The sequence below is a fragment of the Pantherophis guttatus genome, chromosome 14 (genome assembly GCF_059756535.1).
Source record: "Pantherophis guttatus breed Tessera chromosome 14, ASM5975653v1, whole genome shotgun sequence".
Lineage (NCBI taxonomy): Eukaryota > Metazoa > Chordata > Lepidosauria > Squamata > Colubridae > Pantherophis > Pantherophis guttatus.
The window spans coordinates 15,428,342-15,455,575 of NC_142076.1; the positions used below are offsets into that span (position 1 = coordinate 15,428,342).

A 27,234-nucleotide genomic window follows, 5' to 3' on the forward strand; every position below is an offset into this window, starting at 1 on the left:
ATGACTCAACGCCAAAGGCGCATGGAACGCTGTCACCTTCCCACCAAAGGTGGTCCCTCTTTTTCTCCTTGCATTTTTTACCTACTTTCGAACTGCTAGGTTGGCCAAAGCTGGGGCAAGTAACAGGAGCTCACCCCGTTAAGCGGCACTAGGGATTCGAACCGCTGAAGTGCCGACCCTTTCAATGGACAAGCTCGGCGTCTTAGCCACTGTGCCACCAAGCCCCACATGCTTTAATTAGTAGGAACCTTCTTTTTTTTATTTTTTTTTATTTTATATGCCGCCCTTCTCCGGAGACTCAGGGCGGCTTACAATGCGTTAAGCAATAGCCTTCATACTTTTGTATATTTATACAAAGTCAGCTTCTTGCCCCCACAAACTGGGTCCTCAATTTACCTACCTTAGAAAGGATGGAAGGCTGAGTCAACCTTGAGCCTGGCGAGATTCGAACTTGCAGTAATTGCAGGCAGCTGAATGTTAATAACAGGCTGTTAGTCTGCTGTGCCACCAGGCTCACCTTCTTAAAGCGGCCTTTCGTAATTTTGGCAGCTTTTCAGCTGTGTGGACTCCAACTCCCAGAATTCCCTTCTAGTCAACTGGGGGAAATTTCCCAGCCAGGGAATTCTGGGAGTTGTGGAGTCCACACACAGCTGGAAAGCTGCCAAGGTTGAGAAAAAAAAAAGTTTAAAAGTTTAAAAGTTGAGTCCCTGCAGATAAACCAACATAAGCTTGGCCAAACCAGCATAAGCCAAGATCAACATATAAGTATGGCCTATTATTAAGGTCAAAACTCCTTTCCTTCGCCTACTTAACCAAGTTCCAAGCAGAGCCTTTCGCCCCGCCCCTTCGCCCCGCCCCCTCGCTGGCCAAGGCAACCGGGCAAGCGCCCTTCTCCAACGTGGCCGTTCCGGCGTCGGGCGGCGCTCGCGGGCGGGGAAGTCACGTGAAGGAACCAAGATGGCTGCCTTTCCTTGGTGAGAATCGCGGCGGGGTGGGAGGAAAAAACAGGAGGGATTTCCCCCCCCTCAAATGAGGGAACCTCGGCTTTCCCGCCCTTTTTTAATCGGCCCCCCCCTCAGAGGACTCTAGGCCGCAGGCTTGGCTGTGGGGAGGGGGCGCCGGGGTTTGAGAGGGCGGCTCCCTCCGTGGTCTTCCTTACAGGCGTGGGGATGACAACTCCCATCATCCTGCGCACGCTGAGAAGGATGGACTTTGTCTTCCCGAGGGGGGGGGGAGGAATTCTGGGGGCTTGGCAATGAAAAACAGCCTCTCAGAGAGGCTTGGGCAGGTAGAAATCCAACAGGGATATCAGAGAGAGAGAGAGAATAACAGAGTTGGAAGGGACCTTGGAGGTCATCTAGTCAAACCCCTTGCTCAGGCAGGAGACTCTACACCACTTCAGACAAATGGTTATCCAACCTCTTCTTAAAAATCTCCAGTGTTGGAGCATTTACAACTTCTGGAGGCAGATTGTTCCACTGATTAAATGTTCTAACCGTCAGGAAATTTCTCCTTAGTTCTAAATTGCTTCTCTCCTTGATTAGTTTCCACCCATTGCTTCTTTATCCTGCCTTCAGGTGCTTTGGAGAATAGCTTGACTCCCTCTTCTTTGTGGCAGCCCCTGAGATATTGAAACACTGAGAACAGAGAATAACAGAGTTGGAAGGGACCTTGGAGGTCATCTAGTCCAACTCCCTGCTTAGGCAGGAAACCCTATATACCAGTGGTTCTCAACCTTCCTAATGCCATGGCCCTTTAATACAGTTCGTCATGTTGTGGTGACCCCCAACCATAAAATTATTCCTAAAACCATTGAAAATATGTGTTTTCTGATGGTCTTAGGAGACCCCTGTGAAAGGGTCGTTCGACCCCCAAAGGGGTCGCGACCCACAGGTTGAGAACCACTGCTATATACCATTTCAGACAAATGGTTGTCCAACATCTTAAAATCTTCCAGTGTTGGAACATTCACAACTTCTGGTGGCAAGTTGTTCCACTGATGAATTATTCTAACTGTCAGGAAATTTCTCCTTAGTTTTAAGTTGCTTCTCTCCTTGATGAGTTTCCACCCATTGCTTCTTGTCCTGCCTTCAGGTGCTTTGGAGAATAGCTTGACTCCCTCTTCTTTGTGGCAGCCCCTGAGATATTGGAAGACTGCTATCATGTCTCCCCTAGTTCTTCTTTTCATCAGACTAGACATCATTCTGAGGTTGGCAAAATGAGAGTTCAAATTGTTCGGGACAATATGCTGACCTTACAAACCTAGAGAGAACCGCAAAGCAGTATATAAGTCTAAGGGCTATTGCTATATCCAAGCATGAACAGGAATTGCAGCGCAGATTAAACATCTCTATTCTTGTTCCTACTTTACTTCCTGGTTTATTCATTATTATCATCATCATTATCTTCTCCAAATTCCTGCATTATAGAATAGAATAGAATTCTGTATTGGCCAAGTGTGATTGGACACACAAGGAATTTGTCTTTGGTGCATATGCTCTCAGTGTACATAAAAGAAAAGATACATTCGTCAAGAATCATAAGGTACAACATTTAATGATAGTCATAGGGTACAAATAAGCAATCAAATCATACTAGGAAACAATATAAATTGTAAGGATAGAAGCAACAAAGTTACAGTCATGCAGTCATAAGTGGGAGGAGATGCGTGATAGGAATGATGAGAAGATTAATAGTGCAGACTTAGTAAATAGTTTGATAGTGTTGAGGGAATTATGTGTTTAGCAGAGTGATGGCATTCAGGAAAAACCTGTTCTTGTGTCTAGTTCTGTGCGTGCTCTATAGCGTCGTTTTGAGGGTAGGAGTTGAAACAGTTTATGTCCAGGATGTAAGGGGTCTGTAAATATTTTCACAGCCCTCTTTTTGACTTGTGCAGTATACAGGTCCTCCATGGAAGGCAGGTTGGTAGCCATTGTTTTTTCTGCAGTTCTAATTATCCTCTGAAGTCTGTGTCTGTCTTGTTGGGTTGCAGAGCCAAACCAGACAGTTATGGAGGTTCAGATGACAGACTCAACAATTCCTCTGTAGAACTGGATCAGCAGCTTTTTGGGGCAGTTTGAGCTTCCTGAGTTGGTGCAGAAAGAACATTCTGGTTCTTTCACGTTGGTTGAATCCAGCCATTATGGTTTTTTCAATATAACAATATTAAACAAACATATAGTTCACAGCAATGTGTCAGTCCGAACGTTAGTTTAGGGGAGGAAATATTATTTTACATTCATTTCTTTCTGATGCCAGTTGGTGTCACTGGTGATTCATCTTAGGACATAAATCTTCCTTCTCTTTTGTTAGTAACTTTACAGGCTGCAAAATATCAGTGTTGAACTGATGACAATGAATTTTTCTTGCAACTTGCCTTGAGCTTATGCTTATAGATAAAATTTATTTTCATTGAATTATGGTATATCTCAGGTTTGGTCTTTCAGATGGTATTAGATTGGTCTTCCCATGATTATGGTTGTCTCATGTTGGTTACAGTGATTGGAATTAGAATTTGGTGAGAGGGGCAACAAATAAATTTAATAAATAAATCTCTAAAAAAACACTTGTTGCCAGTCTACTCTGTGCATATGTATATCTATATAACACACACACACGAGCGAGATATATATATATTTACTTTTGTCCTTCAGGCATGCAAGAATACGAAACTATGGGCGTGAATTGGAATCATACAGACTAGAAGCTGTGTCTGTGGAATTTGGTGATTTCCATCCACTCAAACCCATTATGGTAGGTTTACCTGGTAATCTGAAGAAAAATGTGACATTGCCATGTTGGTCTGCAAACCAACAGTGTCATTATCAAGTTTGATTGATAAAAAAGAAAGAGCTTTTTGGTTTGTCACATCTCCATAAAAAGGTCTATGTGATACCATCAGTATGACTTCAAATGAGGGAAATTAAATTCTGCACAATTTGCAATAAACACTGGTGGTAAAATCAGTGGTGAAATCCTGCCGGTTCTGTCTGGCTCGCGCGAGCCAGTAGCGCTGGTGGCGCATGGTTTGGCAAACCAGTAGCGGTGGCAGTATAAGGCTCCACCCATCTGCCCGGATGTCGTTACTTCCTGGTTTTTAACCCCTTACGTATACACAGGGGATCAAAAATCGAACGTGATGATGGCGCGGTGTGCACACTTCCGAACCGGTAGGGAAGGTAAGTAGATGTCACCCCTGGGTAAAATGTTTAGTTTTATAATGGCAGCATGTAGATTATACTTCAATTCCTGATCTACTCTTTAAGCTTGTTCAGAATTAGGCTTTGTCTAGCATTGAATGTAATTCAACTTCTCCATTCTCTAAAGTAACTATTCCTAGCTCAGTGGTGGCTTACAGAACTGGTCTCTTACACATGTTTGCCTGGTCTTGGAATAAGTGTGGAAAGGATTGGGCTGCAAACTTCTTACATATGCTATTATATTCCTCAGGTTACTGAATCGAAGACAAAAAAATTGGGTCGTAAAGGAAGCACATCCTCTACATCATCTTCATCCTCTAGTTCAATGCTGGATCCACTCAGCAGCGTTCTGGATGGCACAGATCCTTTATCCTTGTTCGCAGCTACTGCCGATCCATTGCTGAGCATGACAACGGTAATGTCATTTCAGAGCAGCTAGGTAGGGGGCTGATGTTACTGCTGCCCCTGCATTCTGCAGATGTGTGCGTGTCCAAAATTCTTAAATTATGTCTCCTGAGTCAGGAGGAACTCAAAAAAGTCCTGGTCAACACAACTGGAAGAAGTCTTCTGAATGTTCTTTAGTGTCATCCTAGCCAAACAATGATGTCTCCATGATATCTCTTCTATATTTTCTAAGTTGCAGACAAAGAACACAAACTGTTTAAATTACAATTAGTAGTAAGAGAGAGAGAGATGTCCTAAGTCTCTCTTTTGGGATCTCAGTGGATCATAGTCAGGCTCTGAAGCTATCTGGTTGAAAGTTCAATTGCCTTCACTTTTTGGGAAGCCAGCAAAAACATCTCTATGTTTAAATTCCTTCTAGTGAAGACTACAGTGGATAGGGCCACCTCACACTCACCCAATGTTGTGGTTGACATTCAATTTTGGAGGGAGGGACAGAAGGGAGAAAGTATTTTGTTAATCATTTTTAAGCTTGTTCAGAGTCTGTGTTAGTCTATATTTTGGGAGTTTTCTGACTCAAAATGGTAGGAAAGATGTCATTTTCAGTTTTGGTATTCATTGATGCCTTCAAAGGAATGGGAGACTGCAAAGAAGGTAAGCAGTTTAACAAGTCTTGCACGGAGCTCTCCAAGGTGCTGAAGGCAAAGACTAGCCTTCGTTTGTGCTTCTCTCCATAGGTAACCAACCTGTGTGCATTTACCGGGTAGCTGATGGATTTACCTGCAGTTAATTATGGGTTTTTAAATACCGTATTTTTTGGAGTATAAGACGCACCGGAGTATAAGACGCACCTTAGTTTTTGGGGAGGAAAATAAGAAAAAAGCTGATTGGCAGGTGGATCAGCCTCCTGGAATACCCCCAATCGGCTGTTCCCAGAGGTGAATTTTAGCAACAGGTTCCTTGGTTGGGAGCTCTGCGCCTTGCTTTTTTTTTGCTTTTTTTTTTTCTGCCTCTGAAACTTCTGAAACTGTGTTTCAGAAAAAACTTTTTTCTGCCTCTGAAACAGCTTCAGAAAAAAAGCCTCTGAAGTTCTGTTTGGGGGCTTTTTTTCTAAAGCTCTGTTTGGGGGCTTCTTTTCTGAAGCTTCGTTTCTGATGCTTTTTTCAGCTTCTGAAACCTCCATTTGAGAAGCTGGGCGGGGCTACATTCGGAGTATAAGGCGCACCCAGATTTTCACTCTCTTTTTTGGGGGGAAAAAGGTGCGCCTTATACTCCGAAAAATATGGTATACATTTCCGACAGTTCCATGCTTGTCAGTGGCTTTTATTCATTGTGTTAGTGGTGGTGTAACATTTAATTTTATCCTCAATTTAGAAAAAAAAAAGGCAGGTGTTGTAACATAAAAGCAGCATTGTTTGTTTATGTAAAAATGTGATGCTGTTTTTTTATATTCCTTTGTAGGATAATGCCAGGAAGAAGCGTGATAAAGATGAGAGTTTGTCTTTGGGAAACGACTTTGAACCTTGGTCAAGCAAACGTGGTGAAATCTTGGCACGCTACACAACAAATGAGAAACTGTCCATAGTGAGTCCGCTTTTAATCTTGTTTAAACAACACAAAGGTTGGGAATGCAAAAAAAAAAAAAAAAAAATCTAAAGAGGGAAATCTAGTTATTGTAAAATAAAGATAACTTATCAAGTCATGCTGAAAATTAACATTGGGTCATATTTTCTCCTGAGCTACTTTCTGGAACCTTTGGAGCTGCAAAACCATACTTTATAATTGGCTGGTTTACAAAATATAATGATTGAATTCCTAGAATATACATACTTTGATAGGGACTGTTGGCCTTTGATTATCTAATAGAACTGGACAGTTGGGGATTGCTAATTGAAACTGAACATATGTTTCCTTTGCAGAATTTATACATGGGATCTGAAAAAGGTAAGCATTCACTTCCAAATATTTAACTTAAAGTTTTGCATCTATTCTCTTTTTTTATAAGACATGTTGCTTAATTGACATGAAGGAACTTTCTCCTGAATTAACACCCTCTATTTTGATAACATTTGGAGTCCTCACACTATTAAAAAGATTCCAGAAGTTGGGCAGTTATGCATTTGTTTTCCAAACAAAGGATTCCAAGGGCTTTTATAAACCAGAAATTTGGCCCACAATGTCTAAAATATTGCCAATTACAAAAATTTGAAATGTATAGCAGAAAATGTCTACTCTAACTCTGCCTGTAATTGTTTTCTTCAGGTACTGTCAGAACATAATTTATTCTTTAATTCAGTCCAAAATTACTATAGAACATCTTTCTTAGAGATCAAATTCCTGAAGATTGTACAATTCAAAGATGTAATTACTTGCAGGAAAAGCCTCAACTCCTGGATCTGTTTCAGAGAAAGTGCGAACCAGATTAGAAGAATTGGATGATCTCGAAGAGGTGAGCAAAAATTCATTTTTAGAGCAAAGAAATTTATGTCCTTTCTTTCAGCATTTTCTAGGATTTCCACATAGTCTACACTCTGTTGTGCTGGAAACTGAAAAGAGAGCTTTTGATTCTGTAATTTGTAATAGATTAAAAGAATTGCAGGCAATCTTCGATTTACGACCACAATTGAGCCCCAAATCTCCATTGCTATGCAAGACATTTGTTAAGTGAATTTTGCTCCATTTTACAACCTTCCTTGCCACAGTTGTTAATAACACATTCAAGTGAATCTGGCTTCTCCATTGACTTTGCTTGTCAGAAGGTCGCAAAAGGTGATCACATGACCCTGGGACATTGCAACTGTCATAAATATGAACCCGCTACCAACCATCTGAATTTTGATCACATGACCATGGGAATGCTGAAAATGGTCATAAGTGTGAAAAAGGTCACTTTTCTCAGTGCTGTTGTAACTTTGAACGGTTATTAAACAAATGGTTGTAAGTTGAGGACTACCTGTATGTACTCCTAATGTAAACCATGAGACAGAAATGCTTGTTGGAGGAGAAAGGATGCTGTCTGGAATTCTTTTGGAGCGAATAACAGCGATGGCTGGTTTGTACCATTCAGTCCAGCAATTCTGCATTTTCTGGGCTGTTTTCCCAAAGCGAGAGGATAAAACTGTTAAAAAAAAAATAACTCACTGTTTGCACCCCACATATTTTCTTAGGGTTCCCAAAAAGAATTGCTAAACTTAACCCAGCAAGACTACACTAACCGGATTGAAGAACTCAACCAATCCTTGAAGGATGCGTGGGCCTCCGATCAGAAAGTCAAAGCCCTTAAGATTGTTATCCAGGTGAGCATAACATGTCAGAGTGTACACAGTGTGACTGCTATTTTGAGCAAAATACAGTACACAGAGGTTTTACGAACAGTGGTTTATCTACAAGTTATATACAGTATATATACATACACGTGCTAAGCAAAGTCAGGCAAGCAATCATTCTTCAACTCTACACGGAGAACTACAATGAAGATACACGAGGAGAGAGAGAGAGAGAGACGCCCTCTCATGGTCTTCCTTATATAGACAGCTTCTTAACCCAGCTTCTTAAAGTGGCAGTAACCCTACTGACTCATCCTCACTCTTAAAGGGCTGGTCAGCTTTAAATCATCATTACCCTGACATAACACTGATAAGGAGGGTTGTAAATTGATGAAGAAGGATGCTTTTAACTTTTTCAGAGGAATTCATGGCTGCCTCCAGATATTCCCCCCACTTTTCTTTCTGAGTGGACACGCTTGAGCAAAGAAACTTGCAGGGAACCCAGCTCTGATGCTTTTCGCATTTCTGTTTACAGGAAGTCCTCGAATTACGAGCATAATGGAGCTGCCCATTACGGTCGTAAGGGAGGAAATGGGTCAGTCATGTGGCCAACCTGATTTTAACAATCTTTTTTTTGGCAGCGATTGTTAAAACAAACGCTGTGGTCGTTAACCGAACCAAAATACCTCGTTAGGTATTTTATTTATTTGAAGTATTTATACCTAAAAGGTTCATGGCAAGTGAGAATCCCTAAACCAGAAGGAAAAAGGAAAAGAAGGACAAAGGATTCTGCAGCAATTCTTAATACTTCCTCGTTACTGTATTGATTACTGACTAGATGGCTCAGTGGCTAAGACACTGAGCTTGTTGATCAGAAAGGTTGGCAGTTCAGCGGTTCGAATCTCTAGTATAGGTCTCCTGCGTGAGCAGGGGGTTGGACTAGATGACCTCCAAGGCCCCTTCCAACTCTGTTACCGCTACTTAACACAGGAATTGCTCTGTTGTCAATGGCTAAACGGCCGAGATCTCTGGCTGTAGCTTCAATCGCTTCAATAACCGCTCATGCGTAATTTAATTCCGTTCACAGTTCTATTATCACTTGCGCTTCGTGTTTTTAAAATAATTCACTGCTCTGGTATTTTATATTTTGCTGTATAGAAGGGCACGATGGCTCAGTGGCTAAAGATCCTGAGCTTGTCAGCTGGAGAGCTGACAGCATGGGTTCAAGACCCGAGCTGCATGCAACGGGATAAGCTCCCATTTCTTGCCCTAGTTCCCCGTTATCCTAGCAGTGCAAACGGGAGTAGATTAATAGGTACCACTTCAGTGGGAAGGTAACAGTGTTCCATGGGCCTTTGGCATATAGCCAGGCTTGGCCACATGACCATGGAAATTGTCTTTGAACAACACTGGCTCTCTCAGCCAAGAAACAAAGATGAGCATGACTGACAGGGAAGCCTTTACCTTTATAACGAGCCACAGTGGCATAGTGGTTAGAGTGCAGTACTGCAGGCTACTTCTGCTTGATCACTGGCTGCCAGCAGTTTGGCAGATTGAATCTCACCAGGCTCAAGGTTGACTCAGCCTTCCATCCTTCCGAGCAGTGGTGGAATTCAAATTTTTTTACTACCAGTTCTGTGGGTGTGGCTTGGTGGTCATGGCAGGGGAAGGATACTGCAAAATCCCCATTCCCCCCCACTCCTGGGGGAAGGATATTGCAGAATCTCCATTCCCTCCCCACTCCTGGGGCCAACCAGAGGTGGCATTTGCCGGTTCTCTGAACTACTCAAAAGTTTCGGCTACCGGTTCTCCAGAACCTCTCAGAATCTGCTGAATAGCACCCCTGCTTCTGAGGTGGGCAAAATGAGGACCCAGATTGTTGGGGGCAAGTGGCTGGCTCTGTAAACTGTTTAGAGAGGGCTGTAAAGCACTATGAAGCGGTATAGAAGTCTTAAGTGCTATTGCTATATACATTTGATATGCTTTTTTTGGTGGATTTTTATGCATTAATGCTGTATTTTGTTATGCCATATGAAACACACACACACATGAACACACGAATCTCTGAAAAGGGATATTCAGGGAGGCCCAGATGTCCTGTTATTCTTGCTCTCAGAGCATTCAGCATGACTGGCCTGTTTGGGAGAAGTCCAGCCTAACTAATAACAGCCCTAATGGGTAGAAATAGCAACCTCTTCACATCTGTTTATTTTCTTTCTCCCTGGTTAATTTTCGTCTAGCAAAGTTCGTTGGGGAGGGTTCGAAAAGAGACTTCCCGAAGGGGTTTGCTGTCGGAGTATTCAGTTGTGGAAGTCTTGAGGAGTCTGGCATCTCTGTTCTACCTTTCCTTCCCTGCTTTTATTGGGAATGTTTATCTTTTGCTACTGGAATGACATCTGGAATATATTACCAATAATACAGTGGGGTTTAGCAGCGGTTCCATTCCATCGCTGTTGGGTTAAGAAGGAATTTAGTGCTGAAGAAATCCATAGGCAGCTGGCGGGTCAGCCAGGAAATAAGTAAGAGAATGCTGGAGAGTTGGAGTGGAAATCTTTGTGGAATAAACTCTGCTCTTCAAATGACAGGCTGTCTTCGAGCTGCCTTTTCATCAGCAAAATGACACTCTGTGTAATTACCCAACAGATTAATTTTCGTTTCCCTTTTTCTTTCCACCCAGTGTTCTAAACTTCTTTCCGATACAACTGTGATTCAGTTTTATCCCAGTAAATTTGTCTTAATAACAGACATTCTTGATACCTTTGGTGAGTATAGAACCTACTGTATTTTTTTTTTTCCTATTTAAATAAAAGAAAATACAAATGGTTTTCTGACAATTATTTAGGTGAGCAAGACATTCTGGAAGAGGAGATTGGAGAAGGGAGACTTCTTAGCGTATCACTGCAAAAAAACAAACAAACCCCAAACCAGACCGATCCGGTAGCAGCTTTTCCAACTAATTAATTTTATTAAAAGGCAGCGGCTGTGGTGAATTGCAGCTCACAAAACCTTATGCCCTTACTAAAATTCTGAAGAGAAGATAGATGATTCTCTCCAACAGAAGCAAGGGAATACTTAAGAGAGAAATCTAACCCCATCCTTTTTCTCTACCAATCTTTATTTTTTTGCAGTGGCTAGAACCTCTTTAAGACCGAACGGTTGACATTTCTGGGTTTGCCCAAAATGGCTTCAAGTACAAGAGTAACTATTTTCATGACTTGTAGTAGGCCAGATTGGAAACCACGTTGACAGGTGCCTGCCAACTGCCATTACAACCTTTCCCTCCAAGAAAGTAGAAATATTATTGGCTTCCTTCTAAATATGTTGGCTGCAATAGCTGAGAAGTCTTTATTGGATTATTTATACTTTTTGAAATTTATCACCCAATTGGGCAGGAGTGCATAATCTCCATGTTGCTGAAGAAAGATTTTTTTCCCCCCTTTCATTTGCAGGTACAGGTAGTCCTCGACTTATGACCATAATTGAGCCCAAAGTTGCTAAGTGAGACATTGGTTAAGTGAGTTTTGCCCCATTTTATGACTTTTTTCGCCACATTTGTTAAGTGAATCACAGCAGTTGTTAAATTAGTAATCCAGTGGCTAAGTGAATCTGGCTTCTCCCTTGACTTTGCTTGTCAGAAGGTCGCAAAAGGGGATCACATGACCCCGGGACATTGCAACCGTCATAAATATGAATCAGTTGCCAAGCGTCTGAATTTTGTTCACTTGATCGAGGGGGATGCTGCAACAGTCATAAGTGTCAAAAATGGTCATAAGTCACTTTTTTCAGTGCCGTTGTACCTTTGAATGGTTTCTAAACAAACTGTTCTAAGTTGAGGACTACCTGAATTGATGTAATAGCCTTTGTTTCCCCTTGGGCAGCGTGCTTTGTCTATAATTCCTGGTAGCTAGAAATAATTATGGATATTATTTTCACACATGCACAGATCGGATGTTCCTCTGTGCACATGGACCACTTATAACAGCGATTCCAACCGTAACCGTTTTAAGATGTGTGGACTACAACTCCCAGAATACCCCAGCCAGGCTGGCTGGCTGAGATATTCTGGGAGTTGAAGTCCAGACATCTTAAAATGACACAGGTTGGGAAACACAGCCTTATAGACATTCTGTGGTAAGCTACTGTATAGAATAAATGTTGAAGAAGAATAAACACCACCAACTTGTTTTAAAAGCAGTTTTTGGATAATAACACATCAGGGAGTTTTTGAGCGTCCTTCTCTTTCATTCTGCAATTTAATAAAACAGGTTATATCCTCTTTTAAATCTGGATTTAAGCAGGATACAATGATGTGCCCATTATCCCACTTGAGGGCAGCATGATGTAATGCCAAAAGTGCATTTAGCAAACCAAAAGCACAACATGATTAGAACGAGAGGTGACAGAGAAAAAGGAGTCTTTATTTAGATTTGTAACCCGTTCTCCTCTGACAGCAGGAGATGGAAGTGGCGTGAGTTTGCCACAAAAGATTTTAGAAAGGATATCCAGCTAATACCATTTGTAGGAGAGCAGTTTTTCAGCACATTTCTTAAAACACTGGACCGTTTAACATAATGTCCTCTGTTTTCTCCTTTGAGTTCCAAAGGAATAGATAGCATGAGGGTTAATTCATTTCAGAACAACTTTGTAGCAGAGAGTTTACCAATAGAGGAAAACGTTTGTAGCTCAGGGTTGAACTGTGGGGTCATTAGTGCTCTCTCAGCTTAGTTGTTTTCTTGCAGACGTTTCATGGCCCAACTAGATAGCATTATCAATGCTAGAAGAGAGTGGGGTTTGTGGAGTGGAGGAGGAGGAGAAGGATTCTGGGATCCTTCGTGCTCTCTCAGTTTGGTTGCTTTCTTGCAGACATTTCATGACCCAACTAGGTAACATCATTGGTGCTAACATGTCTAAACTAGCTGTCCTTTAATTTTCTAATTTTAACCCATATACTTGATAACCAATCATTCTTTTTCAGAACTTGCATCTAGAATAGTATTTCACCATCTTATTGTTATCATTGCAGGAAAATTGGTGTATGAAAGGATCTTTTCTATGTGTACTGATCATTGCACCCCATTGCCAGGTAGGTTGCTCCATAGGAAATGAGATAGCAAATCCTCATTAGCATCTTGGTCTCCAGTGGTCAGTTGGAGACAAACTGTTCAGAACTAGCAGTAGAAAAAAAAAACACGAATAAGGTGTAACTGAGAAAGATTTTTAAAAAACATTCCAAAATATCTTGGAGGTTCTAAATCTTAAGGATGTTTCCAACAGTCTTGTTGCTGCTACAGGTCTCCCAATCGTAGTACTATTGAATTTTAAAAGAAAAAGGCTCAGCAAACATTTGGGAAAGATTGTTGACCTCTGATTGCCTTATTGTGATTTAGTTAGTGAGAACAAACACCGAATAAGGAATTATCCCAAATTCCTTATTCGTTGTTTGTTCTCACTAACTAAAATACAATAAGGTGATCTGATGCAACAATCCCTATGTGTTCTTCCACAAAGGAATTGGAATAAGGAATTTGGGATAATTCCATTAAATATACTGCATTTTCAAGCACAACTCTCTATGTAGAGAATCCAAACTCCCAAATAGGACTGGAGAAGTTCCAGTTACCTCCTGCCTTTATTGGTACAACTCAAGGCATAAAACTCCTGCCCTTTGTCTCCTGACAGCAACGGTGAGTTGAGTTGGAATGAGTTGGGTTGGGTTGGGTTGGGTTGAGTTGGGTTGGGCTGAGTTGGGTTGAGTTGAGTTGAGTTGAGTTGAGAGAGAGTGACTGGCCCCAAGTCACCCAGTTGGTTTCTCTATCTAAGGGAGACTAGAACTTGCAGTCTCCCAGTTTCTAGTCTAGCACCTTAACCACTACACCAAACTGTCTCTAGAAGTGCAGGATAGTTTGAGACCTCGTTGTCATCTTTTGCTTCTGCTTCTTGCTCCTGTTTGGGTAGTTTGAGGATATCTGTTTCCTTTGCCCGAAGCTCATTTAGGGTCAGCCAACGGTTCCCTCTTGCAATCTTGCTGGAATGAGAAATCCCAGGTATGGCAAACACAGACCATTTCCTGGGCCAAGCTGTGCCTTTGAGCGGTTGTCCGTGAGAGGAGAACACGCTCATTATGCCTTGTGCTCATTCTTTCCGTTCGGATAAAAGAGAACAGATTCTGATTGAGCCCATACCATCAAGAAGCCGGCCTGCAGCAGAAATAATTGGAAAGGACTCCGCTGTGCCCTTGATAACAAAACCGAAGCTTTATGCCTAAAAAAATGAATGCTCGGCGAAGCCAACATCGCTTCTTAGCGGAGCGTTGAAAATTCCCCCTTTTTAAAAAAACAAAGCAAAAAAATCATTGAAATGTTTATGCAACCCGAAATCAGTTCGGCTTCGCAGAAGGCTTTAGATCGCACTTTATTGTCTTCCTAATCTTTCTTGTTGCGTTCTCCGTCGAGCGGCTTCAGCTAAGGGTGCTTGTCCTTTTTTTTTTTTAAATAAAAAGTTTTTATTTCTATTTCTCATAAACATACATAAATGTACAATCTCTTAGCCATCATTAATCATACATATTATCTTTTGACTTTCATATTAGTTCATTCTTCATCCTAAAGATTTAAAACATATTTGGAGTTCCTCTTCTACCATTCCATATCTCCCTTATTTTCACAACGACCCTTCCTCTCCTTCTCCCCTCTTCCCCTTCCCTCCCTTCTTCTAACCTTTTCAACTTTCTTCTTTCCTCCTCTCCCTCCCCTTCTCTACTTCCCATTCCTTTCTCCCACTCCTCCCCTCTTCCTCTCTTTCTAACCCTCTCTCCTACTCTTATTTCCCTTCCCTTTCTTCCTTTCCTTTTCCCTTCCTTCTCTCTCTCTCTCCTTTTCTCCCTTCTCCTCTCTTCTTCCTATCTGTCCCTCTACTCCTCTCTCCCTTCCCTCTCCATTCTTGTGTCCATTTTCAATTCAATATATTTTCAAGATGGTATCCGAGCAACCCCGATCTTCTTTTTGCATACGTTTTCCTTTCAATTTCTTTTCTATTTTGCTGGTTACGCATAAGTCATCCTTAACGTACATAAGGGTGCTTGTCCTTAACCAGCTCGGCAGTTAATACATGCTTTAACTGCAGAATCTGGATCTCCATAGCGCTCGATTATGTAAGAGTCCTCAGCTGCAAGGAGGGGAGGGATTGGGGGTGGGGGTGGAGGGGACGGTGGCGAAAAGGGGAGAAGATTGCAGTCTCTCCCAAAATTTCTGCCTGGGCTCTGTGTGTTTGAAGAGAACAGCAGTGGAATAACAAAAACGGTGGCGTCTCGCAATTGAGCGCTGCTGTTCCTCTTGTTCTTGTGCCAAAGAGGTGCTCGGAATACAGAGGGGGTAAAAACACCCTAGGCCATCACCATCAATCCATTTGTTCCACTTTTGCCTTACAATGAACAAAGCTGGCCTTTTTTTCTCCCTAACAACCAAGAAAACATCTTGGTCCAGAGGACTCGATGGAATGAAATTGGGTCAGTCAAGAACCAGGTCGGATGTTTTGAAGCTGCCCAGGGATACGATTTTCCCTTTAAAGGCCAATATTATGGACCACCAGGGCATCAGGACGTTGAGATAGAGCAGATCAGGAGAACCAATATGGAGATTCTCGGTCCTCCAGGTCATGGTTGGCCCAAAAATGCTTTTTTTTTTTTTTCTTCAAGAGGCAACTGAAATTTCTGGGTTTTTTTCTTTTGAAGACATTTTGCTTTTCATCCAAGAAGCTTCTTCAGCTCTGACCAGATGGTGGGGAATGGAAGGGTTTATTATTGTTGTTGCTGTTGTTAGTTGCAAAGTCATGTCCAACCCATCGTGACCCCATGGACAATGTTCCTCCAGGCCTCCGTCCTCTACCATCCCCCGGAGTCCATTTAGGCTCACGCCGACTGCTTCAGTGACTCCATTCAGCCACCTCGTTCTCTGCCGTCCCCTTCTTCTTTTGCCCTCAATCGTTCCCAGAATTAGGCTCTTCTTCCTCCTCATTAAGTGGCCAAAGTATTTGAGTTTCCTCTTCAGGATCTGGCCTTCGAAAGAGCAGTCAGGGTTGATCTCCTCTAGGACTGACCGGTTTGATCGCCTGGCAGTCCAAGGGACTCGCAGGAGTCTTCTCCAGCATCAGAGTTCAAAGGCCTCAGTTCTTGGGCACTCGGCCTTCCTTATGGTCCTACTTTCACAGCTGTACATTGCAATTGAGAAAACCATCGCCTTGACTATACGCCCTTTTGTTGGCAGGGTTTATACTCCTTGCAAATCCTTTCATCCCCCTTCCCCCCATCCAGTCAGAGCTGAAGAAGCTTCTTGGGTGAGAAACGAAACATCTTCAAAGAAAAAACAAAGTCCAGTTGCCTCTTGAAAAAGCACCTTTGGGACATTCCACAGAGTGTTCAGATGTGTTCTTAGTGATTTACCATCACGATAGGGACCAATAAAGTAATAGTTAAACAGCAGAGTCATTAAGGGAGGCATTGCGCAACAGCATCCAGTTTATGGCCTTTTTTGCAGGGCTCGTTCAGTGTATCACCGCAGTCATTAAGTGAGACACTACTTGCAGGCTTCCCTGCTAGCTAGCTTCCTCATTGTCAGAAGCCAGCTGGGAAGGTCACAACTGGCAATCTTGTTACTGTGGGATGCCACAACTCTTTACAAAATGTGTGATGGTTGCCAAGTGCACGAATTATGATAACGTGACTGAGGAGACACCACAATCAGTCATGTAAGTCACACACACACACAAAGTTTTTACTGATGGATTCAGTTTGGAGTTGTTGTTTCTTCCCAGGAAAGAGAAACAGATGCTGGTATATTCCATTTGCTGCTGCTATTTGTGCTGTGAGGGGTATAGCCTTTGATTGATTTTTTTTTGACATCATATTCAGAAATATTTTGCATTCTGTTTACTGGGCTGCATGGTTATATAAGCGAGCGTATCATTGTATACTTTTTTCCCCTCAATAAATGCCTGTATTAGTAAAATAACAAATTAGTTTATTAAGCCATGGTGGCACCATGATTAGAATGCAGCATTGCAGGCAAACTCTGCCCATTGCCAGCAGTTCGATCCTGACCTGATGATTGACTCAGCCTTCTATCCTTTTGAGGTTGGTAAAATGAGGACCCAGATTGTTGGGGGCAATATGCTGACTCTGTAAAGTGTTTAGAGAGGGCTGTAAAACACTGTGAAGCGGCATATACTGTAAGTCTTAGTACTATTGCTATTGCTATTAATTGCTGTTTAATGGTATCTCACTGCTAAATGCTGAACTACTATTAATCAAACCTTCACAAATGTGAAATTGAAAAATGCCAAGAACCATCACAAACCAAAAAGTAGAGGTACCTAGTTTCAAAATTAGGCAATAATGACCTCTAAAATTAGCATTTTTAATGATGCTATATTTTTATATGCTTGAATGCCGTTTTCTCAGATCTGTATGATTACAATATCTAATTTAATTGAGAGATAGTATAAGCGGATTCTTAATTAAGACTTCTCTTTTTTTAAATTTTAATCAGATAAATTTACTCCTGAAAGTGTGAACGATACCGCCAAAGAAACCTGCTTAAACTGGTTTTTCAAGATTGCATCCATCCGAGAACTCATCCCAAGATTGTATCCTTATTGGAATAAGACTGATGAAAGAAATATTACCTGATTTATACTTGAATTTCAAATGGCATTAGTGTATTCTCCAACGAGGGAAATAAGAAAGATATGCCAAGTGGGTAGCAAGAGATCTGAAAACAAGAGATCCTGATTGGCCACTAGAAATCAATTGGTGAAGCAAGCCAGCTGTTGAAATCCACACATCTCAAAAGTTCCTGAGGTTGAAAAACCTCAACCTTTAAAGCAATAACCAAGTTAGTATGTATTTGTTCTGACCTAGGCCTCCTGAGTCAGTAAAACACACGAATAGTCCCAAAAACCTCTTTTATTTTAACAGCTGTGAATTCTGTTCATTCACCGATGAGTCCCCAATCGTTGTAAAGAGTCCTTCGGGATAAAGCTGATAATCACCCACCTTTATCTCCTTTGACACGCTGCCAAAGACCTAATTGGCAAAGCCACACAGAGCCCAGAATCAAACAGAGCTTCAGACTTTAAACTGCACAGAATGAACGACGTTGCTTCCTGCAAAGGGCCCACGTGCCTTTGCTCCTCTTTTAAGTCTTATGGGAGGGGCCAATCATCTCCAAGCCCTACTCCCGAGTCGTCCCTTTTGTTTTAACTGTTCTTGCCTTCTGGCAGCTCTGCGCATGTGCGCACTGGGAACAGGCTCTCCCTGTTCCTCTGCCTCGCTGAGATCTGACTCTGGAGGCTCCGGAGGCAGCACGTACCTCCCAGATGGCCCTTTCTCTGCCTCCGACACAGAGCCTTCATCCGAGCCTTCCCCAGACTCCAGGACTGGCCCATGTTCCTCCCCAGCCTCCTCACTGTCTGACTCCACTGCCAGCTCTGCAGGCTGCTGGTGGACTGTCTGTTATCTGTCTGTCTGACTAGGGGTAGCCACAGGAACTCTTACTGAAAAGTAGAGTGAGATATCTGCAATAAAACCTGATCCATACCTGACCATTGATCTCTCAATGTTTGGGAAATCTAATTATTAAGTATGAATATCAAGAGAATTATAGAAACGACCCAGCCTAGGTGAACTTGAGGCCATTTACGTACTTGCAAACTACGTATGTCATTTTTTAAATGTTTTAACTTAACCTGCATCCCTAACTGATGATAACAAACAAAATTTTATAACAACCCTGGAAATATATTACCTACTTCTTTTGCTACGTGTCATTTTATTCTGAATTCTTTTTTTTTTCCCTGACTGTGCCAAGTTATGTGGAGACATCGATACTGAAGTGCAACAAATTTCTTTCCAAAACGTAAGACTTGATAGCATTTGATAATTCAATATTCAATACCAAACAGAGCCTTGGTAGTACAGTGGTTTAAGGCACCCTGTTATTAAGCTGGTTATTAAGACCAGCTGCCTGCAATTACTGCAGGTTCGAATCTCGCCAAGGCTCAAGGTTGACTCAGCCTTCCATCCTTTCTAAGGTAGGTAAATTGAGGACCCAGTTTGTGGGGGCAATAAGCTGACTTTGTATAAATATACAAAAGGATGAAGGCTATTGCTTAACGCATTGTAAGCCGCCCTGAGTCTCCGGAGAAGGGCGGCATATAAATCATATATATATATATATGTATGTATGTATGTATGTATGTATGTATGTATGTATGTATGTATGTATGTATCACCATGTGACCATGCTTGATTTTATGCCCTTTGATGGTGGTAATTAAGCAAAACTATTATACACAATGGGTATTTTTTTTTTAATGTAAACTGGAAGGAGACAAGTTTCGAGGGGAAAAAAACTGCAGTGAAAACTAGCCAAGTGCTCAAAATGCAATGTTATGACTGGGGGTGGGGTGTCTTTCAGAATTTCAAAACGAGGTCGTAACTAGCTCTAGGGAGGTCCATCCTAAATTCAAACGTGACCAGTCGTAAGTCAAGGAACTTCTTGTAAATTTAGATCAATGGGTTGCTTGTGGCATTGAAACACAGGGATTCTGGCCTGAGACTTTTCCATCATCATCATCTCTTTGCAATTTCATTTTATGCTGATGGTCACTTTTGTGTAGGACATTAAATATAGGGAAAGACATATGTCTGGGAAGCAAAGAGCTTTTTTTATTGATTGGTCCCTGAAATTTAGCACACCGATCAGGGAAGTCTCCTGGGGTCATAAATAGCAGGCTTTTGCTTTAGAGCTTTAACTGTGGGATGAACATTCTGACGGGAAGGTACGTTTTTGATGTATAATTTTCGCGGAGTTCTTTCCGGTTTGCTGTTGCATAGCTACAGCCTGGTTAATGGTAAAGCAGCGACCTTGAGAGTTTAAGGGCCACAAAAACTTTGCAGTGTCTCTCAGCAAATGTCTGAGTACCGTATTTTTCGGAGTATAAGACGTTCCGGACTATAAGACGCGCCTACCTTTTTTGGGGAGGAAAACAAGAAAAGAAAAAAAAATCTGCCTCTGCCTCCCAGCAGTTTGCCTCCTTGCAGCAAACAGCCTGTTTCAATTTCAGCTTCAGCACAGCCTGATTAGCACAAGCAGCTGATTGTCGGTTGGATCGGCGTCCCGAAGATCAGCTGTAGGGATTGCCATAGATCTATTGCTGCCCCCACGCGCCCCATTTTCCGGGGGGGGCGGCGGGTGGACGGGGCTACATTCAGTATATAAAACGCACCCAAATTTTCACCCTCTTTTATGAGTGGAAAAAAGTCCGTCTTATACTCCAAAAAATACGGTAATTTTGCAGCAGCATACGCTTGTTTCTTGTAGTAAAAACTCTGCTAGTGCTAAAAGCTTAAAGGCCTCGTGAAATACTAGCAGGGCAGAGGGCTACACTCTTGTATCTACACTCAGTATCTACTGAGCAGGATTCCCGTGGGGCTGCCCTTTTGTTCAAACTGCGTGTGGTCCTTCGTCCTTCGGGAGGAAAACAAGGATATTTGTTAGATGCTAGGATTTATTGTGTTTGCCTCAATGGCTTTAGGACAAGTTGCTTGACTATATTTTGGATTCTTAGTTTAGTGGGTCTGGGCTCATGCCAGCCAGGCAGGCCTTTGAGGTTGTCAGAAGTGATACCGGTAGAAGAGAATATCTGTAGCTCAGGCTTGAAATGAGGTGTCCTTAGTTCTCTCTGAGCTTGGTTGTTATTTTGCAGACGTTTCATTACCCAACTAGGTAACTTCATCAGTACTAAAAGGTGTTAAGATGTTAGAATAGAACTGAGGGTGTTGCCGATTTAGGTATCGAAACATCTGCGAGTAACAGCCAAGCTTAAAGAGCACCAAGGACCCACGCTGTTAGAAGTGAGCCTCAGCTTCAGGTATGAACTCTGTTTCTCAAATTACGTTTTTTTTTTAGGGGAATTTCAGAAGCTCTCCCCCGATTGACTTCCATGATCCGAGGAATTGGTGATCCTTTGGTGGCTGTCTATGCTAGAGCATATCTCTGCAGGGTAAGATTTTTTTTTTAACCAATCTTTTTTCTTTTTTTACCAATCTTGGTTAAGAGCCATGGCAGTGCAGTGGTTAGAATGCAGTACTTCAGGCTACTTCTGCTGACTGCTGGCTGCCTGCAGTTTGGCAGTTCGAATCTCACCAGGCTCAAGGTTGGACTCAGCCTTCCGTCCTTCCGAGGTCGGTAAAATGAGGACCCAGATTGTTGGGGGCAAGAGGCTGACTCTGTAAACCGCTTTAGAGAGGGCTGTAACTTCAACTCCCAGAATTCCCCAGCCAGGTATGCTGAAGGAGTTGAAGTCCACTAGTCTTAAAGTTGTCAAGGTTGAACACTCCTATCATAAAGGTTTCTAGTTTGTTTGTTTTTTTTAACGCTCATTCTGACTGTTTAAGGAGCCATTCCTCCATTATTTGAATACTTTTCCACCTTTGTGCTTATAGTAATCTTCCTGCCTTTATCATATGTAAAATAAACCTTCCTTGATACGCTGACCCCTTTTTATTTAAGCCTTCGAAGAAATACAAAAATGCAAAGAACTGTATTAAGAAAAAAAAAACCAGATAAGAGATTTCATTCATTTGGTTCCTCAAACAGGTTGGGATGGAAGTAGCTCCTCATCTGAAGGACAACCTCAACAAGAACTTTTTTGACTTCCTTCTAACCTTTAAGCAAGTAAGTAAACGGCCTTATCGCAGCAGAATCCGCACCTGGATCCTTTCCTCGATAAGGTTCTCTCTCTCCCCTTCCCCAGTTCAGACGGAAAAGAGTTGCAGCTATCGACAGGGTAGAGAATCTTGGAAGTAGAAAAACTAGCCAATCTATTCCAAATCATCAAATGCTCATCCATATGGTAGGCCTTGGTTTACAGGTAGTCCTCGACTTACAGCCATTCATTTAGTGACTGTTTGAAGTTAACAAGAGCGCTGTAAAAGTAAGTTATGATCAGACCAGCACCTACGATCTTTGAAGCATCCCCACAATCGTAGGACCAAAATTCAGGCACTTGTATGTATTTATGACAGTTGCAGTATCCTGGAATCAATTTGGTTGCCACCTTCCTAGCTGGATTTGCTTAATGCTGGCATGACTCATTTAACAACCCTGGGAGAAAAAAAGGTCATGAAATCAGACATGACTCCCTTAACAACTGCCTTGCTTAGCAGCGATCCCAGTTGTGGTCATAGGCAGGGGTAGGTGGGCTTCAAAAATTTTAGCAAGGGGTTCTCTGCCCGGTTGCTGGGTGGGTGTGGCCTAGTCAACCTCCTGTACCATGGTGTGGGGGGGAGCGTTTTTGCCCTCCCCGGGCTCCGGAGGCTTTCCTTGAGCCTCTGGGAGGGCAAAAATGGCGTCCCCAGACTCCGGAGGCCCTCTGGAGCCTTCCCAAACTTCCTGTAGGCCCGGTTTTTGTCCTCCTCGAGCCTCCGTGTGTGCCCTGCACTTACCTGCATCCAAAACGGGCTGCGTGGGGATTCCTGGGAGGGGCAGGGTGGGGGGGGGGAGGGGCCATCCAGGAGTGGGATTTGTAGGTTCTCCGAACTGCACAGAATCTTAGCTAGAGATTCTCCCGAACCCCTGAGAACCCCCAGCAGCCCACCCCTGGTCGCAGGTCAAAAACCTGCTTTCCATCTTGGGCTGTCTTAAAGGGTCTTTCCATCTTGGGCTATCTTAAAGGGTCTTCTTCAAGATGGTGTGTGAATTCAAGTCCACAACTGTTTGTTCAAATTTGTCTATGGAGAAGCCAAGTTAGAACTGAAGAAGCTTCTTGGATGAGAAGCGAAACGTTTTCAAAGGGGAAAAAAAAAACAACCACCAAGAAAATCCAGTTGCCTTTTGAGAACAGCACTTTTGGGCTTGTTCAAATTACATTCCACCCTAGAGCTCTGCCTGGAAGCAGATGTCAGTTTGGCTTATCTCCACATTCATTTTCTTCAGCTTTCACCTCCCATCAGTTTTCCCAGAGTTTTCCTTGAGGTCAGCATCCCATGCTTCGGCTTTACGGTGAATCCTTCCTCTTTTTCCACCACTTGGGACTTTTCGGTGACCGTTCGTCTTGGATGTTCTCCGCAGGTTCACGGGGATACAGTCCAGAACCAACTGGTGGCTCAGTGTGTGGAGATCCCATCGTATCTAACACTTTATTCTCCGGCAATTGATTGGATTCTACAATGCATCGCTTACCGAGCTGCGGAGGTAAAATAAAATAAACTCATTCTGAAAATGTTTTGAAGGCTTCTTAAGGTTGGTATAATGGAGAATGTTCACCTGATTGCACCCCAAGGTTTTTGTTAAGGATATTCTTGGCTCATAACCGATGTTATGGGTTATTGAGCAGAGTACCCCTTGAGTATGCACATGAAAGCGGCTGAGAGTGAATAACCACAGTTAATATACCGACACACTGAGTTGTGGTAGTCTTTTACTTTTAGAAAAAAGTAAAACAAAGTCCAATAACAATCCAACTCATACACAGATAAGGCGATAGTTAAAATATCAATTCAGGGATATTCCAAGTACAAAGTCTTCTTACCAGTTGTTGTCATTACACAATAAAACAGTTCTTCTTGAGTTTCAAACAGGAACAAGTTCCGTATTAAAACATTCAATAAATTGTAGAAAGCAACAAGTAGCAATGATCAAACAGTGATCATGCAGAGAGAACAGGTAGAGAATAACAGCAAATAAGCAGATAAAATGGTGTAGTGTTCTCAAGCCATGATTCAGTCTTCACCTTAAGTACATTGGCTACACAGCTTAGCCAATCAGAATACGGAATGATGCAATACAGTCTTAAAGCAATATAATACCTTTTGACAAACATGTATTGATAGTTTATATATTGCCTGACCAACTAGTTAGACAATAGCCATTTCCTAACAGTTTTCATTAGACAGGTTGGGAATGAAGAGAGGCACGATCTTATGGTAGAATCCCTCTTTGACCTCTAGTGGTTAAGGCACCAGGCTAGAAACCCAGAGGCCGTGAGTTCTAGTCCCGCCTTAGGCACGGAAATCAGCTGGGTGACTTTTAGTCAATCACCAGCAGACGGTGAGTTCTAGTTCTGCCTTAGATACAAAAGCCAGTTGGGTGACTTTGGGCCAATCACGCTCTTCTCTCAATCCAGCCCACCTCACAGGGTGGTTGTTCTGGTGGGGGAAATAAGAGGAGGAAAGAGTATTCGGTCTGCTCGCTGCCTTATTTGTAAAAATAATAAAGGTGAGATCTAAGGTGAGATTGTTGTTAGTTGCGAAGACGTGTCCAACCTGTTGTGACCCCATGGACAACATTCCTCCAGGCCTCCCTGTCCTCTACCATCCTCTGGAGTCCATTTAAGCTCACGCCTACTGCTTCAGTGACTCCATCCAGCCACCTCGTTCTCTGCCATCCCCTTCTTCTTTTGTCCCCAATCGTTCCCAGCATTAGGCTCTTCTCCAGTGAGTCCTTCCTTCTCATTAGATGGCCAAAGCATTTGAGTTCCTTCTTCAGGATCTGGCCTTCTAAAGAGCAGTCAGGGTTGATCTCCTCTGCTTCCTGTAGGGGGGCCTAAGGAGCCTGGGCGGGGAGGCGAGGAGTGGCTGAGAGGGGAGGGGCGAGTAGATGCCCGTGAGGCATCCCTTGATGTGAGTGACATTGAGTTGGTCATGCCCACCCAGCCGGTCATTAAGCAGATCATATTACTGGTCCGCGGGATTTAAAATTATGAATTTAGTGGTCGCTGAGGTCCGAAAGGTTGGTGACCCCTGTTGTAAAGGCATCTGAGACCATTTGAATGCAGAGTCTCCTTCAAACCCCCTTGAGCATAATGTACCCTTCCAGTTCCTACAGCCCAGCTTGTCTCTTGGCACAAAGCAAAGGAACTTGTTATCCTACTTCGGAATCCTCCTGGGTGCCATTGTTCACACTCCTTTTTCACTTTTGTCATACGGGTGACACTTCCTTTTATTTTTAAACTCCTTCGACTTAACATGATCGCTCCTTTAAGACGATCTGAAGCAAGACTGTCGGATTTCTAATGAGACACTTCAGTGTGCCAACTTTTTTTTTAAAAAATGCTCCTGAAAACGCAAAGCATGTGGAAATAACAAAATCTTACACAAGTTGAGACTTTACCTCAGTTTTTCCAGGCATCTTAAAAAAAATAAACAACCCCAGAGATGCTTTGCCAGAAGTAAGTTTTATTCCTCCTATCGTAAATGCAAAAACTGCCCGTTGCAGGTAATTGATTCGTTTAATGGCCATTGGGGATTTGCTTCACGATCATGGGGGTTTGCTTAATTACCATTAATTTCCAGAAATACCCATTGCAGACAAATGATCTGCTTAATGACCATGGATTCGCTGAATGACCATGGTGTGATTTTCTTAACGTCTGTCGCAAAAATATTGTAAAGTTGGGTCGGTCCAATTAACAACTGGAAAAAGTTAGCAACTGTGGTCCTGAACTCAATTGTGGTCGTAAGTTGAGGAGCACCGGCAGGTGCTTATGGCTTCCCTTTATTTTTTGCTATTTTTCTGTTTTTTTCTTCTTTTTTGTAGGCCTTGTTGACAGAGATGATGGAGAGATGCAGGAAGTTAGGCAACAAGTAAGTGCTGTGCTATAAGCTGTTTTTTTTTAACTCTGCTTTCCTTCTTCGCATAAAGTAAAAAAAACGTATTGTTGTCGACTCTGACTGGCAGCCGATGAGGCTACAGTACAGATGTTTTGAACTGGAGACTTCTTGCCCATTAAGCATACACTTATCAGAGACCTAAGGGACGTGGTGGCTCAGTGGTTAAGACACTGAGCTTGTCGATTGAAAGGTCGGCAGTTCAGCGGTTCGAATCCCTAGTGCCGCGTAATGGGGTGAGCTCCTGTTACTTGTCCCAGCTTCTGCCAACCTAGCAGTTTGAAAGCAGGTAAAAAAGGCAAGTAGAAAAATAGGGACCACCTTTGGTGGGAAGGGAACAGTGTTCCGAGTGCCTTTGGCGTTTAGTCATGCCGGCCACATGACCATGGAGACGTCTTCGGACAGCGCTGGCTCTTCGGCTTTGAAACAGAGATGAGCACCGCCCCCTAGAGTCGGGAACGATTAGCACATATGTGCGAGGGGAACCTTTACCTTTATCTAATTATGTCCCTTATCCTCACCTTGGGCAGAATACGCCTTTGCTTCGGTGTATATTTATAAGTAGTCCTCAATTTACAACAGTTTGTATTGTGACGATTCAAAGTTACGACTTATGACCATTTTCCACAGCTGCCACCTTTCCAGCATTCCCATGATCAGGTGAACAAAATTCGGATGCTTGGCAACTGACTCATATTTATGACCGTTGCTCTGTCCCAAGGTCATGTGATCCCCTTTTGCGACCTTCTGACAAGCAAAGTCAGGGGGGAAGCCAGATTCACTTAACAACCAGGTTATCTACTGCAGTGATTCACTTAACAACCGAGGCAAGACAAATGGGAATAAAATTCGCTTAACAAATGTCTCACTTAACAACAGAAATGTTGGGCTTGGTTGTGGTCTTAAGTCGAGGACTACCTGTATTATAGAAACAGGTTGCTTGGTGCGTGTATAATTCCACCCTTCATAACTGAGATGCAAAATGCTTTTCCTTTGGCTCCTTCCCTTTCAGGTGGATTTATGCCTTGGCCCTGTTGTTTTGCTGTTAAAGTGTGACAGTTTGTTTTGTTGTCGTTATTCAGCTCTGGAATTCTTGCAACGGGCCAGAAACAGGGAGGGAATCGATCCAAAGACTAGGGGGAAAAAAGCTTTTACCAAATAAGCCACTAATGGTCTCTGAATGTGAAAATGTAGTAATGGCATAAATGTTGTATGTTCTGGGTAGATCTTAATGTAAAAGCCAAAATATAAAAATATCAATCGGGGGTGGGGTGGGGGGGTGAGACTGTCTTGTAATGCTCTGAATAATATTTATTCCAGCGCCTTGCTCTTGAATTCCGTAATGTCTGCCTTCAGAGCTGAATTTATTGCTGCAAGAGCGATGGATTTTATCGGCATGATCAAAGAGTGCGATGAATCGGGGTTCCCCAAGGTAAATTCACCTGCATCCTCTCCACTCAAACTCTGTTATTATTGTCAGCCCCTTCCATGCCTCCCCAAATAATTCCCTTAAATGTGCATTGTAGTTTTTTACTCTGGTACCATGGTTCAAAAATCTTTTGAGGATATGGACTTGACCTCTCCATGGATGTTCTTTTGAGAGTAGCTCTTTCTGTCTGGGGAACAACAGAATAATAGAGTTGGAAGGGACTTTAAAGGTTTTCTACTGTCCAACCCCTTGCTCAGAAAACCTTACACTATT

At 42.6% G+C, this 27,234-nt stretch overlaps 1 protein-coding gene across 3 annotated transcripts in view; it reads left to right on the plus strand.

The window, feature by feature from the left end:
* Nucleotides 1-858: 858 nt before the first annotated feature.
* Nucleotides 859-27,234, plus strand: part of VPS35L (VPS35 endosomal protein sorting factor like) — a 53,198-nt gene continuing 26,822 nt past the window's right edge. The window contains exons 1-16 of one of the 3 annotated variants that reach the window (XM_034426247.2): nt 859-974; nt 3,654-3,753; nt 4,450-4,614; nt 6,063-6,185; nt 6,521-6,545; nt 6,977-7,050; nt 7,769-7,897; nt 10,545-10,629; nt 12,891-12,950; nt 17,410-17,506; nt 18,730-18,777; nt 20,833-20,926; nt 21,523-21,600; nt 22,996-23,118; nt 25,462-25,508; nt 26,853-26,964. In XM_034426247.2, the coding sequence (XP_034282138.2) occupies nt 958-974; nt 3,654-3,753; nt 4,450-4,614; nt 6,063-6,185; nt 6,521-6,545; nt 6,977-7,050; nt 7,769-7,897; nt 10,545-10,629; nt 12,891-12,950; nt 17,410-17,506; nt 18,730-18,777; nt 20,833-20,926; nt 21,523-21,600; nt 22,996-23,118; nt 25,462-25,508; nt 26,853-26,964 (1,377 nt within the window). In that variant the 5' untranslated portion in view covers nt 859-957. Of the gene's footprint in view, nt 2,545-3,653; nt 3,754-4,449; nt 4,615-6,062; nt 6,186-6,520; nt 6,546-6,976; nt 7,051-7,768; nt 7,898-10,544; nt 10,630-12,890; nt 12,951-17,409; nt 17,507-18,729; nt 18,778-20,832; nt 20,927-21,522; nt 21,601-22,995; nt 23,119-25,461; nt 25,509-26,852; nt 26,965-27,234 lie in introns of all 3 variants that reach the window. The other 2 variants (XM_060692905.2, XM_060692906.2) reach the window with 2 other exon arrangements.